This window comes from Salmo salar, chromosome ssa01, assembly GCF_905237065.1.
Source record: "Salmo salar chromosome ssa01, Ssal_v3.1, whole genome shotgun sequence".
Lineage (NCBI taxonomy): Eukaryota > Metazoa > Chordata > Actinopteri > Salmoniformes > Salmonidae > Salmo > Salmo salar.
In genome coordinates, this window is record NC_059442.1 from 17,834,300 (window position 1) to 17,849,294 (window position 14,995).

Genomic DNA, 14,995 nt, shown 5'->3' on the forward strand with positions numbered 1-14,995 from the left:
ACCTACAGTGGCTTGCGAAAGTAATCCCCCCCTTGGCATTAATCCTATTTTGTTGCCATACAACCTGGAATTAAAATAGATTTTTGGGGGGTTTGTATCATTTGATTTACACAACATGCCTACCACTTTGAAGATGCCAAATATTTTTCATTGTGAAATAAACAAGAAATAAGACAAAAAAACTGAACTTGAGCGTGCATAACTATTCACCCTAAGCAGTATGCTTAGGGTCATTGTCCTGCTGGAAGGTGAACCTCAGTCCCAGTCTCAAATCTCTGGAAGACTGAAACAGGTGTCCCTCAAGAATTTCCCTGTATTTAGCGCTATCCATCATTCCTTCAATTCTGACCAGTTTCCCAGTCCCTGCAGATGAAAAACATCCTCACAGCATGATGCTGCCACTACTATGCTTCACTGTGGGGATGATGTTCTCGGGGTGATGAGAGATGTTGGGTTTGCGCCAGACATAGTGTTTTAATTGATGGCCAAAGAGCGCAATTTTAGTCTGACCAGAGTACCTTCTTTCATATGTTTGGGGAGTCTCCCACATGCCTTTTGGCGAACAGCAAACATGTTTGCTTATTTTTTTTTAAGCAATGGCTTTTTTTCTGGCCACTCTTCCGTCAAGCCCAGCTCTGTGGAGTGTATGGCTTAAAGTGGTTCTATGGACAGATACTCCAATCTCCGCTATGGAGCTTTGCAGCTCCTTCAGGCTTATCTTTGGTCTCTTTGTTGCCTCTCTGATTAATGCCCTCCTTGCCTGGCCCGTGAGTTTTGGTTGGCGGCCCTCTCTTGGCAGGTTTGTTGTGGTGCCATATCCTTTCCATTCTTTAATAATGGATTTAATGGTGCTCAGTGGGATGTTCAAAATTTCAGATATTTTTTTATAACCCAACCCTAATCTGTACTTCTCCACAACTTCGTCCCTGACCTGTTTGGAGAGCTCCTTGGTCTTCATGGTGCCGCTTGCTTGGTGGTGCCCCTTGATTAGTGGTGTTGCAGACTCTGGGGCCTTTCAGAACAGGTGTATATATACTGAGATCATGTGACAGATCATGTGACACTTAGATTGCACACAGGTGGACTTTATTTAACTAATTATGTGACTTCTAAAGGTAATTGGTTGCACCAGATCTTATTTAGGGGCTTCATAGCACACGTTTCATTTTTTTTTTTTTTTAATATTTTGAAATAAGTAATTTTTTTCATTTCACTTCACCAATTTGGACTATTTTGTGTATGTCCATTACATGAAATCCAAATAAAAATCTATTTAAATTGCAGGTTGTAATGCAACAAAATAGGAAAAACGCCAAGGGGGGTGAATACATTTGCAAGGCACTGTATTTCACCTGATGAACAGTAAGCTCTGTATGACTAGGCTAGGTATTGTACCTATTTCACCTGATGAACAGTAAGCCGTGTATGAGTAGACTAGGTATTGTACCTATTTCACCTGATGAACAGTAGGCCGTGTATGAGTAGACTAGGTAATGCAGAGAAAACAACACTGAAGAGTAAAACATAAATATAAATGATGACTACATATAAATACCACTCAGTGCTAACATGCCTGTTGTAGCAAGTACACTTTGACTAGTGCAAGGTCTGCCTCTGCATAGCTGTGTGTGTGTGTGTGTGTGGCATTAGAGCAGATACATGCTTCTTGCATTTGCATGCCTGCATCATCATGAGTTTGAGCGTTGTCTCTCCCTTCCATGATTGCACACAGCTCACTCCTGGGGTGGTCTGATGTGGTGTGGGGTCTCCTCAGCTGTTGTCCAGGGGCTGGTCGGCGCTGTGGACTTGGCTGGTCTGGGCTGTGGACTTGGGGCTGTGGACCTGTGGGTGGTCTGGGCTGTGGACCTGGTCAGGGATGTGGACTTGGGGCTGGTCTGGGCTGTGGACCTGGGGCAGCTGTTCTCTCCAGTAGGTGAATTGGCTGAAGGTGTCAGGGCAGGAGACGTCAGAGACGTGGCCTCTGATCAACAGGGGAAAGACGTGGTCCACCACCTCACACAGACCACCATACCTGGCAGGGACACAAACAGAAACATAATTCACTTCATTGTTCATAGACAGACACAAAGACAGAGAGAGGATGAGAGAGCTACTGAGGGAGAGAGAAACAGAGACAGACAAACACAGATGAAGAAAGATACGAGGGAGAAAGATAGAGGGATGAAGAGAAAGAGAGAGATGTCTGACTTACGATGAGATGTTGGTCTTAGCGTGTTCCTGTATCAGCTCTCCCTTGGGGTTGACTGTGAAGATCCTGTTTAGGGGAACGCCCACCTCCTTATAGGAATACACATCCTAAACAACAACAACAACAACAACTTTAACAACAACCGACATACTATCCAAAAACACGCATACAACACCAACTGCAACAGTAGCAAACAGAATATTCAGGTTGCAAAAAGCCTTTTGGCTGAATCTGTCCCATTTACAGATCGGTTAATTACTGTGCATGATTCCAGTCAAATGAATCTAAAAAGTAGCCTAAGGTAATGTGTGCGGTGATGGAGGGAACAAGGCTCTCACCGTGGCTCTGTTGCCAAAGGCTGCGTAGAAAGGCTCAGTGTTGGGGTAGAACAGCTGCTTGATGTCAGTCAGACACTGGATCTTAAACCTCTCAGGCTTCTTCTCTATCACCTCCCTACAGGAAGGACAAGAAGGACGGGACAGGATGGATGGGATGGCATCATCGTTATACAATACAGGGATAGCTAGTTCTATTACATCAGCGGCTGTACATTGTTACATTTGATTGTTCACTTTTGTGTTTGACTCTTTGATTCTGCTCTGTTTATTTTTACGATGATGATGGTGATGAACGATGGTGTATGAGCGTATGTGTTCCTCACCTGTGCAGAGCTGAGAACAGACTGCTGGGGCTGAGTAGGACAGGTCCAATAGGCAGCATGGTTCCTCTCTCGTTGACCCAGTGTAGATACCCCCTAGTCATATCAGCCATACCTATGGCCCTCGCTGAGCAGTACATAAACTTATAACCATTCCTGAAAGAGAGAGAGAGAGAGGGATAGAGAGAGAAACAAATCGTATTTTGATAAACTCCCATATCTACTGGGTGAAATACCAAAGTGTGACATCACAGCAGCAAGATTTGTGACCTGTTGCCACAAGAAATGAGCAACCAGTGAAGAACAAACACCATTGTAAATACAACCCATATTTATGTTTATTTATTTTCCCTTTTGTAATTTAACTATTTGCACATCGTTACAACCCTGTATATAGACATAATATGACATATGTTTCCCATGCCAATAAAGCCCTTGAATTGAATTCAATTGAATTGAAAGATAGAAGGATAGGTAGAGCAAGAGAATGAGATTGAATTATTCTACTGTCTCAGTGTTTTCTAAGAGCGATGGAGGGAACGGTAGTTTAACTAATGAGCGTCAGGGACAGGGCTGCCTTCATGAGGGTGCAATGTACTAACCTTGAAGATTGAAACACCATGAATAAAGTTGATATGATTCATTGATCTTACATTGAGCCCTATTCTAAATGTGACCTAGGTTTCACTACTGTAATGCTCATCTATAGTTATTGAATTACTCTTGTGGGAACTCACTGGCTGACTCGGTGGTAGAGGCGGGCAATGCCCTGATGGGTCCAGTCTTTACCCAGCGTGGGAAGAATGTGGCCCAGGGTGTCTGACCTGAAGGAGAGGACACACACACACACACACACACACACACACACACACAAACTCATTAGACTACCATTAACAGTGATATAACATGACCACACACAATTGCCAATAAAACTCATGCACACACACACCTGGTGATGGTGCCATCAATGTCTGAGATGATGATCTTGTCGTCCCAGCTCCAGAGGTAGATGGTGCCCTGGCAGCGGCAGGTGCCCTGGTACTGAGTGGTCACACTGAACACCACCTCATTAGGACCCACCTTCAACTGCAGACTGGCCTGAGGACACAAAGACTACATTACCCATACACCCTCTAATGCTAACCCTGCTACTGAGTGGTTCAACTGCAGACTGGCCTGAGGACATAAAGACTACATTACCCATATAGACTAACTCTAACCCTGCTACTGAGTGGTTCAACTGCAGACTGGCCTGAGGACTACATTAGCCAGACACACTGAACACAACGTCGCCAGATAAAGAGATGGGAAGTATTGTATCTCACCAGCTGCTCTGGGGTCAGTCTGAGGGTCTTCCTGTAGCACACACTACCGGGTGTGAGAAGGGGCTCGGCCTTGCAGGATTCCAAGCCCTGATTGGACAATCTGTGGTCCTCATCGCTGGAGGAAGACTCCTCCTTCATTCTGTCATGACAACAGTTCAGCTATAAATACATTTTTTACTTTATAATCAGAATATAAACACAATATAAAACATGTAGTATACATGACTTTATTACCAGAATATAAACACAATATAAAACATGTAGTATACATGACTTTATAACCAGAATATAAACACAATATAAAACATGTAGTATACATGACTTTATAACCAGAATATAAACACAATATAAAACATGTAGTATACAGTGAGGGAAAAAAGTATTGATCCCCTGCTGATTTTGTACGTTTGCCCACTGACAAAGAAATGATCAGTCTATAATTTTAATGGTAGGTTTATTTGAACAGTGAGAGACAGAATAACAACAAAAAAATCCAGAAAAACACATGTCAAAAATGTTATAAATTGATTTGCATTTTAATGAGGGAAATAAGTATTTGACTCCTCTGCAAAACATGACTTAGTACTTGGTGGCAAAACCCTTGTTGGCAATCACAGAGGTCAGACGTTTCTTGTTGTTGGCCACCAGGTTTGCACACATCTCAGGAGGGATTTTGTCCCACTCCTCTTTGCAGATCTTCTCCAAGTCATTAAGGTTTCGAGGCTGACGTTTGGTAACTCGAACCTTCAGCTCCCTCCACAGATTGTCTATGGGATTAAGGTCTGGAGACTGGCTAGGCCACTCCAGGACCTTAATGTGCTTCTTCTTGAGCAACTCCTTTGTTGCCTTGGCCGTGTGTTTTGGGTCATTGTCATGCTGGAATACCCATCCACGACCCATTTTAAATGCCCTGGCTGAGGGAAGGAGGTTCTCACCCAAGATTTGACGGTACATGGCCCCGTCCATCGTCCCTTTGATGCGGTGAAGTTGTCCTGTCCCCTTAGCAGAAAAACACCCCCAAAGCATAATGTTTCCACCTCCATGTTTGACAGTGGGGATGGTGTTCTTGGGGTCATAGGCAGCATTCCTCCTCCTCCAAACATGGCAAGTTGAGTTGATGCCAAAGAGCTCCACTTTCACCCAGTTGTCCTCTGAATCATTCAGATGTTCAGACGGGCATGTATATGTGCTTTCTTGAGCAGGGGGACCTTGCTTGCGCTACAGGATTTCAGTCCTTCACGGCGTAGTGTGTTACCAATTGTTTTCTTGGTGACTATGGTCCCAGCTGCCTTGAGATCATTGACAAGATCCTCCCATGTAGTTCTGGGCTGATTCCTCACCGTTCTCATGATCATTGCAACTCCACGAGGTGAGATCTTGCATGGAGCCCCAGGCCGAGGGAGATTGACAGTTCTTTTGTGTTTCTTCCATTTGCGAATAATCGCACCAACTGTTGTCACCTTCTCACCAAGCTGCTTGGCGATAGTCTTGTAGCCCATTCCAGCCTTGTGTAGGTCTACAATCTTGTCACTGACATCCTTGGAGAGCTCTTTGGTCTTGGCCATGGTGGAGAGTTTGGAATCTGATTGATTGATTACTTCAGTGGACAGATGTCTTTTATACAGGTAACAAACTGAGATTAGGAGCACTCCCTTTAAGAGTGTGCTCCTAATCTCAGCTCGTTACCTGTATAAAAGACACCTGGGAGCCAGAAATCTTTCTGATTGAGAGGGCGTCAAATACTTATTTCCCTCATTAAAATGCAAATCAATTTATAACATTTTTGACATGCGTTTTTCTGGCTTTTTTTGTTGTTATTCTGTCTCTCACTGTTCAAATAAACCTACCATTAAAATTATAGACTGATCATTTCTTTGTCAGTGGGCAAACGTACAAAATCAGCAGGGGATCAAATGCCTTTTTCCCTCACTGTACATGACACAATATAAAACATGTAGTATACATGACTTTATAACTACAATATAAACACAATATAAAACATGTAGTATACATTTTTAGGGGTGGTTTCCCGGACACATTTTAAACCTAGTCCTTCACAAAAAAACAAACTCAAAGGAAGTTCATGAAACCAACCCTTTCTGTATAACATATATGAGGATCTGTAAACTACGGTATATAAACGTGTATTCAAAATAATGTAATTATATTGCACATTATAAGCTTTTCTGGTGTTAGAGAAGTGTAGTTACCCGTTGACTGAAGCCATGCTGAGAGAGGTCTCACCCTCATCTCCAACTCCTGTCTCAGACACTGAGTCCTGGGGACAAACAACCAGTCACACACTCATACAACAACCAGGACATTCTAACAAATATAATACGCCAGTCAACTAGGCCTCCAATACTGTAACTTCTGCAGAAGTTTCCTAGTTATAGTTATGTTATAGAAGTTTGTTCAGGAGGTGTGTGTTACAGAGGTGTGTGTATTTGAGCTGAGGTGTGTACCGATTTGGAGTCGCTGTTCCTGCTGCGCCATGAGAACCACCAGCGGCCTCCTTTCTTGGGCATCTTCTCCTTCATGATGTTCTCCACTGAGGCCTGAAGCAAACGCACACAATTCCTGACCAAAAACCGCAACGCAACAAAACCACTGAAATGCAAAAACACAAGAGATACAACAACCCAAATGCAAAAACACAAGAGATACAACAACCCAAATGCAAAAACGTGAAGCTCGTGTCATATGACTGGATGATGGCGATCTAAGGAAGCGAGGCAGCGACAAAGGGAGGGAGACAGAGGAAAAACACACAAAGAGACGTACAGACAGACAGATATGCTATACCCAAAAGGCAGACAGACAGACAGACAGACATGCTATACCCAACAGGCAGACAGACAGATATGCTATACCCAACAGACAGATAGACAGACATGCTATACCCAACAGGCAGACAGACAGACAGATATGCTATACCCAACAGGCAGACAGACAGATATGCTATACCCAACAGGCAGACAGACAGATATGCTATACCCGACAGACAGACAGACAGACAGACATGCTATACCCAACAGGCAGACAGACAGATATGCTATACCCAACAGGCAGACAGACAGATATGCTATACCCAACAGGCAGACAGACAGACAGATAGATATGCTATACCCAACACACAGACAGATATGCTATACCCAACAGGCAGACAGACAGACAGACAGACAGACAGACAGACAGATATGCTTACATTTACGTCATTTAGCTCTTATCCAGAGCGACTTACAGTAGTGAATGAATACATTTCATTTCATGCATTTGTTTTTGTACTGGCCCCCCGTGGAAATCAAACCCACAACCCTGGCGTTGCACACACCATGCTGGCGTTGCAAACACCATGCTCTACCAACTGAGCCACAGGGAAGACTATGCTATAGCCAACAGGCAGACAGACAGACAGACTGATATGCTATACCCAACAACAGACAGACAGACAGATATGCTATACCCAACAACAGACAGACAGACAGATATGCTATACCCAACAGACAGACAGACAGATATGCTATACCCAACAGACAGACAGACAGACAGACAGACAGACAGACAGACAGATATGCTATACCCAACAGACAGACAGACAGATATGCTATACCCAACAACAGACAGACAGACAGATATGCTATACCCAACAGACAGACAGACAGATATGCTATACCCAACAGACAGACAGACAGATATGCTATACCCAACAGGCAGACAGACAGATATGCTATACCCAACAGACAGACAGACAGACAGATATGCTATACCCAACAGGCAGACAGACATATATGCTATACCCAACAGACAGACAGACAGACAGACAGACAGATATGCTATACCCAACAACAGACAGACAGACAGATATGCTATACCCAACAGACAGACAGACAGATATGCTATACCCAACAGACAGACAGACAGACAGACATGCTATACCCAACAGGCAGACAGACAGACAGACATATAGATATGCTATACCCAACAACAGACAGACAAACAGACAGACAGACATACTATACCAGACAGACAGACAGACAGACAGACAGACAGACAGACAGACAGACAGACAGACAGACAGACAGACAGACAGACAGACAGACAGACAGACAGACAGACAGACAGACAGACAGACAGACAGACAGAGGAAACTGAAGGGACCCACAGGGCTGGAGCTGAACAGACTGGGTAAACAGTCGGAGAAGAGGCCAAAGGCAGAGGACACATAACTCAGACAGGAGTACTGAAGACACATAGGGGCCGGATGGGAGGTGAGATGGAGGAAGAACAAATGGAACAACAAAGGGGAAAAAGACTTGAGTGTGAGGACGATGTGGTTAAGGAGAATGCTTTTCAGTGTGCAGGAAGTTCAAACGAGACAGAGGATGTCGGAATTCATACAAAAACAAAACCAGACACAGAACTGGGCCCCAGATTTAGCAGGTAAATGGGTTACATTTGGACTGCTTGTTTTACATTGTCATACGATTAATGTGACATATGATAAACCTCAGGTAAAACCACTCAGGTACAGTGCACTATATTTGAGATCAGCATATATTCTCGTCTACCAGCCGTGTAGCCCAGATGCTATGCTAACGGAATGTTGCTAATGTTGTGGAGGTCTTACCATTGGCAGGGGCTTCTGATACACCTGCATAGCCAGCATCAGAGGGGCTGCTGTAGTCCAGTTATAGTACCTGGAGGAGAAAACACAGACATATGATCACTGTTGAATCTCGTTTCTACATTTCTTATCAGAAGTACTATATTTGACAGCACACAAAGGGTGTTCAGTGGTATGTTCTGTACATTACATACTTTCCTGTCAGGGATGTGGTCAGGACAACATATAAAATCGGGATTTTGTCTATGGAATAGATAAGATATATGAATGGAGGATAGTGTGTCCTGATTAATCAACAAAAATCACATCCCTGCCATCTTCACTGCTATGATGCAGAGTTAGAGGTATTTTACATACTTGGTTCCTATCTTGACCACCAGGTTGGGATCGTCAATGATGGAGGGGTTCTCAGTGAACTGCTGGTAAGAGATGGCTCTCTCCTCAAACTGTTCTATTGAGACACACAGACAGGAGAGGGTTAATATAACTGTTCTGTAGAGACACACAGACAGGAGAGGGTTAATATAACTGTTCTGTAGAGACACACAGACAGGAGAGGGTTAATATAACTGTTCTGTAGAGACACACAGACAGGAGAGGGTTAATATAACTGTTCTGCAGAGACACACAGACAGGAGAGGGTTAATATAACTGTTCTGTAGAGACACACAGACAGGAGAGGGTTAATATAACTGTTCTGTAGAGACACACAGACAGGAGAGGGTTAATATAACTGTTCTGTAGAGACACACAGACAGGAGAGGGTTAATATAACTGTTCTGTAGAGACACACAGACAGGAGAGGGTTAATATAACTGTTCTGCAGAGACACACAGACAGGAGAGGGTTAATATAACTGTTCTGTAGAGGCACACAGACAGGAGAGGGTTAATATAACTGTTCTGTAGAGACACAGACAGGAGAGGGTTAATATAACTGTTCTGTAGAGACACAGAAAGTTGTTCCCTTCCATCTGATCTCACACCAATTAGTGGATCTGAGCAGCAAATAGATGTAGCTACAATTTGCACAGTATTGAGATGCAGCCCCTACCTCTTGTGATCTCTCTGTTGTCAGTGAGACCTCCACACAGGGAGATGGCGATGTTGGGCATGTTTCCCAGCTGGTCAGAGTAGCTGTCCACGCCGCTGTCCATCCCACTGCTGCCCACCGACTGAGGGGATTGGTTGGCACTCCACACTCCCGTTTCCAAGCCTCCTCTCACCGAACCGGCCCCGTCACTAAGGAACAGGGTCATAGGGTCAGGAGTGTAGGACAACTCTGTGTGTAGGACAGGATAGGTGAGTGTGTGTATGTGTGTGCGTAACAGGTGTGTGTTTGTTACTGGTGTGTGTGTGTGTGTGTGTGTGTTGAGTGTGTGTCATTGGAGACCGGCTCAATCGAATGGCTGGAATGGAGTAAAAATATGTGGTTTTCATATGTTTGATACCATTCCATTTATTCCATTCCAGCCATTAAAATGAGCCCGTCCACCTATAGCTCCTCCCACCAGCCTCCTCTGATGTGTGTGTGTAATTGGTGTGTACAGTGCATTCAGAAAGTATTTAGACCCCTTGACTTTTTTCCACATTTTGTTATGTTACAGCCTTATTCTAAAATGTATTAAATCGTTTTTTTCAATCATCAATCTACACACAATACCCCATAATGACAAAGCAAAAACAGGTTTTTAGAAAATAAAAATCACATTTACATAAGTATTCAGACCCTTTACTCAGTACTTTGTTGAAGCACCTTTGAAAGAAATTACAGCCTCGAGTCTTCTTGGGTATGATGCTACAAGCTTGGGACACCTGTATTTGGGGAGTTTCTCCCATTCTTCTCTGCAGATCCTCTCAAGCTCTGTCAGGTTGGATGGGAGAGTCGCTGCACAGCTATTTTCAGGTCTCTCCATAGATGTTCGATCGGGTTCAAGTCCGGGCTCTGGCTGGGCCACTCAAGGACATTCAGAGACTTGTCCCGAAGCCACTCCTGCGTTGTCTTGGCTGTGTGCTTAGGGTCGTTGTCATGTTGGAAGGTGAACCTTTGCCCCATTCTGAGGTCCTGAGCGCTCTGGAGCAGGTTTTCATCAAGGATCTCTCTGTACTTTGCTCTGTTCATCTTTCTCTTGATCCTGACTAGTCTCCCAGTCCCTGCTGCTGAAAAACATCCCCACAGCATGATGCTGCCACCACCATGCTTCACCGTAGGGATGGTGCCAGGTTTCCTCCAGACGTGATGCTTGGCATTCAGTCCAAAAGTTCAATCTTGGTTTCATCAGACAAGAGAATCTTGTTTCTCATGGTCTGAGAGTCCTTTAGGTGCCTTTTGGCAAACTCCAAGTGGACTGTCATGTGCCTTTTACTGAGGTGTGGCTTCCGTCTGGCCACTCTACCATAAAGGCCTGATTGGTAGAGTGCTGCACAGATGGTTGTCCTTCTGGAAGTTCCTCCCATCTCCACAGAAGAACTCTGGACCTCTGTCAGAGAGACCATCAGGTTCTTGGTCACCTCCCTGACCAAGGCCCTCCTCCCCCGATTGCTCATTTTGACTCCTCTAGGAAGAGACTCCTCTAGGAAGAGTCTTGGTGGTTCCAAACTTTTTCCATTTAGGAATGATAGAGGCCACTGTGTTCTTGGAGACAAACATTTTTTGGTACCCTTCCCCAGATCTGTGCCTTGACACAATCCTGTCTCTGAGCTCTACGGACAATTCCTTCAACATCATGGCTTGGTTTTTTCTCTGACATGCACTGTCAACTGTTTGACCTTATATAGACAGGTGTGTGCCTTTTCCAAATCATGTCCAATCAATTGAATTTACCACAGGTGGACTCCAATCAAGTTGTAGAAACATCTCAAGGATGATCAATGAAAACAGAATGCACCTGAACTCAATTTCATGTCTCATAGCAAAGGGTCTGAATATTTCTGTTTAGAATTTTTTATACATTTGCAAAAATGTCTAAAAACCCATTTTGACTTTGTCATTATGGAATATTGTTTGTAGATTGATAAGGGATTAAAAAACAAGGCTGTAACGTAACAAAATGTGGAAAAAGGGAAGGGGTCTGAATTCTTTCCGAATGCACTGTATGTGTGTGAGACAGGTGTGCATGTAAGTGTGAGCGTGTGTGTAAGTTACAGTTGTGTTACCTTTTGGGGAAGTAGAGAGCGGCCACATCTGGCTCCAGCTCAGTGATGTCATCGAGGTAGATTCCATCAGAGCCCAGGTGGTGGCTCCTCTTGTCTACAGGTACAGCGTCACACGTTACCATGGATACAATGACTGACAAGGCATTACTTTCATTCATTAAGTTGATATGAAACTAATGGCTGAGGCATTCATATCTACAGACGTGTGTGCACACATTTTACATATGGGAGGCCCGGGGAATCAAACCCACAACCCTGGCATTGCAAGCGCCATGCTCTACCAACTGAGCGCCATACTCTACCAATTGAGCTCCATGCTCTACCAACTGAGCTCCATGCTCTACCAATTGAGCTCCACGCTCTACCAACTGAGCTCCACGCTCTACCAACTGAGCTCCATGCTCTACCACCTGAGCTCCACGCTCTACCAACTGAGCTCCACGCTCTACCAACTGAGCTCCACGCTCTACCAACTGAGCTCCACGCTCTACCACCTGAGCTCCACGCTCTACAACCTGAGCTCCACGCTCTACCACCTGAGCTCCACGCTCTACCACCTGAGCTCCATGCTCTACCAACTGAGTCATACAGGACACCCTAACCCTGAATGTGACACTGAAATAAACCAGATCATTACAGAAGCAGACTTGTAAGCTGCGTACCTTTCTTCTTAGATGGGGAGTCTGTGTGTCTGACCGTGTTGTCCCTATGGCCCCCCTCATCCAGTTCTGACAGCATTCTGGAGGCCACCAGTCCCTCCTCCTCTCTACAGGCTGCCCATACTGCCTCCATGTCTCCTCCAGGCCAAGACCCGGCCCCAGACCCAGCCCCAGCTGTGTTGCCCTCGGGCTGGGGAACGAACACGGTGAGGGACGGGGGGCCGCTCTTTTTTTGGCTCTGGGACTGGTTCTGATCAGAGGGGCCAACGTCTCCAGTGATGGTTCTGAAGTGTGTGCTGTCACACACAGGGATGGTGACAGGGGACATCCTCAAAGAATCTTGCATCTGGAACGGAGGGAAGAAGGAGGGCTAGAGGAAGAGAGAGAGAGAGGGAAAGAGAGAGAGGTGCAAGAAGAGAGAGAGCAGGACAGAGCAAGGGAGGGGAGTAAGGGTGAAGATGGGAGAAGAGAGAGAGAGATAGAGGAGAGATGTGTGGTTAGCGTGAGTGCAAGTGTATTAGCGTGTCCTCAGCAGCTCTCATGGAAGATGATTAAAGAGATTAAAGTCGGCAAACATCAGTCCTGATTTCTGGATCCATGTGTGGACATAATGCCTCCCTTTTTGTGTCCTTTCTTTCTTGTTCTGTCTCTCTGAATCTGTCTCCCCTCCCTATATCCCTCCCTCCCTTCCTTCCCTCTCTCTCTCCTTCCCTCTCTCCCTCCCACCCTTCAACCCCTCACGCCGTCCCTCCCCACCTCCCTCCCTCTCTCTGTACCTTGGCAGCTTGTGGCAGCTCTCCCCAGGCCCACATCATCTCAGGGTTGTCTTTGCTCTGATTGGTCAGCTCTGAGTCACTCTTCGGAGTGGAGGGGCTGGAGCCGCCTGGGCTGCTTGGTAAACAAGTCACATAGAGAGATGTGATTGGTTGAGCCAGTACTACACTGATTCATGGACATCAACAATACAGTACAAAGTCTCTGCTGGTTCGCATGGTTTTAGACTATAATGTAGTTGGTCTAAAATTAAACAAAGGATCACTTTTAAGCCTTAATGAAGCTATACTAATAAGTGAGATTGGATGGTGAGATAAAAAAAAATCTATTTGATTCGATTTTTATCACATGCGCCGAATACAACAGGTGTAGACTTTACAGTGAAATGCTTGCTTCCGAACCTTTCCCAACGATGCAGAGTTTAAACAATAATAATACAAAATAAAATAGTATAACTTACCTGATCGGAGAAGGGAAGAGAGAAGTCTGCTGTGGACAGGAGATGGACAGACCACCGCTAGGAGGGATAGACAGAGTATGTTCTATCAGAGGACTGGAGGGAGAGAGAGATGGGGATGGAGAGAGAGATGCGGGTAGGGAGGGAGAGAGCGATGGGGATGGAGAGAGAGATGCGGGTAGGGAGGGAGAGAGAGATGGGGATGGGGATGGAGAGAGAGATGCGGGTAGGGAGGGAGAGAGCGATGGGGATGGAGAGAGAGATGCGGGTAGGGAGGGAGAGAGAGATGGGGATGGGGAGGGAGAGAGAGATGGGGTTAGGGAGGGAGAGAGATGAGGAAGGGAGAGATGGGGATGGGGAGGGAGAGAGAGATGGGGATGGAGAGGGAGAGAGAGATGGGGATGGGGTAGGGAGGGAGAGAGAGATGGGGATGGGGGAGAGAGAGATGGTGGTAGGGAGGGAGAGAGAGATGGGGATGGTGGAGAGAGAGATGGGGATGGGAGGGAGAGAGAGATGGGGTAGGGAGGGAGAGAGAGATGGGGATGGGAGAGAGAGATGGGGGTAGGGAGGGAGAGAGAGATGGGGTAGGGAGGGAGAGATGGGGAGAGAGATGGGGATGGGGAGGGAGAGAGAGATGGGGGTAGGGAGGGAGAGAGAGATGGGGAGGGAGAGAGAGATGGGGGTAGGGAGGGAGCGAGAGATGGGGATGGGGGAGAGAGAGATGGGGATGGGGGAGAGAGAGAGAGAGAGATGGGGATGGGGATGGGGGAGAGAGAGATGGGGTAGGGAGGGAGAGAGAGATGGGGATGGGGAGAGAGAGATGGGGATGGGGAGAGAGAGATGGGGATGGGAGAGAGAGATGGGGTAGGGAGGGAGAGAGAGATGGGGATGGGGGAGAGAGAGATGGGGATGGGGAGAGAGAGATGGGGATGGGAGAGAGAGATGGGGTAGGGAGGGAGAGAGAGATGGGGATGGGGGAGAGAGAGATGGGGATGGGGAGAGAGAGAGATGGGGATGGGGAGAGAGAGAGATGGGGATGGGGAGAGAGAGATAGGGTAGGGAGGGAGAGAGAGATGGGGATGGGGAGAGAGAGATGGGGTAGGGAGGGAGAGAGAGATGGGGATGGGGAGA

The 14,995-nt window shown here is 46.0% G+C and overlaps 1 protein-coding gene across 4 annotated transcripts in view; it reads right to left on the bottom strand.

Moving 5' to 3' along the window:
- Positions 1 to 1,203: 1,203 nt before the first annotated feature.
- The window catches only part of lpin1a (lipin 1a), a 36,595-nt gene continuing 22,803 nt past the window's right edge, over positions 1,204 to 14,995 (bottom strand). Inside the window, exons 6-21 of one of the 4 annotated variants that reach the window (XM_045714788.1) lie at positions 13,868 to 13,924; positions 13,410 to 13,524; positions 12,637 to 13,003; positions 11,975 to 12,068; positions 9,873 to 10,060; positions 9,177 to 9,270; positions 8,823 to 8,892; positions 6,658 to 6,750; positions 6,403 to 6,470; positions 4,193 to 4,331; positions 3,817 to 3,965; positions 3,605 to 3,691; positions 2,871 to 3,023; positions 2,548 to 2,662; positions 2,213 to 2,316; positions 1,204 to 2,032 (exon numbers count right to left, since the gene is read on the bottom strand). In XM_045714788.1, the coding sequence (XP_045570744.1) occupies positions 1,771 to 2,032; positions 2,213 to 2,316; positions 2,548 to 2,662; positions 2,871 to 3,023; positions 3,605 to 3,691; positions 3,817 to 3,965; positions 4,193 to 4,331; positions 6,403 to 6,470; positions 6,658 to 6,750; positions 8,823 to 8,892; positions 9,177 to 9,270; positions 9,873 to 10,060; positions 11,975 to 12,068; positions 12,637 to 13,003; positions 13,410 to 13,524; positions 13,868 to 13,924 (2,155 nt within the window). In that variant the 3' untranslated portion in view covers positions 1,204 to 1,770. Of the gene's footprint in view, positions 2,033 to 2,212; positions 2,317 to 2,547; positions 2,663 to 2,870; positions 3,024 to 3,604; positions 3,692 to 3,816; positions 3,966 to 4,192; positions 4,332 to 6,402; positions 6,471 to 6,657; positions 6,751 to 8,822; positions 8,893 to 9,176; positions 9,271 to 9,872; positions 10,061 to 11,974; positions 12,069 to 12,636; positions 13,004 to 13,409; positions 13,525 to 13,867; positions 13,961 to 14,995 lie in introns of all 4 variants that reach the window. The other 3 variants (XM_045714790.1, XM_045714778.1, XM_045714780.1) reach the window with 3 other exon arrangements.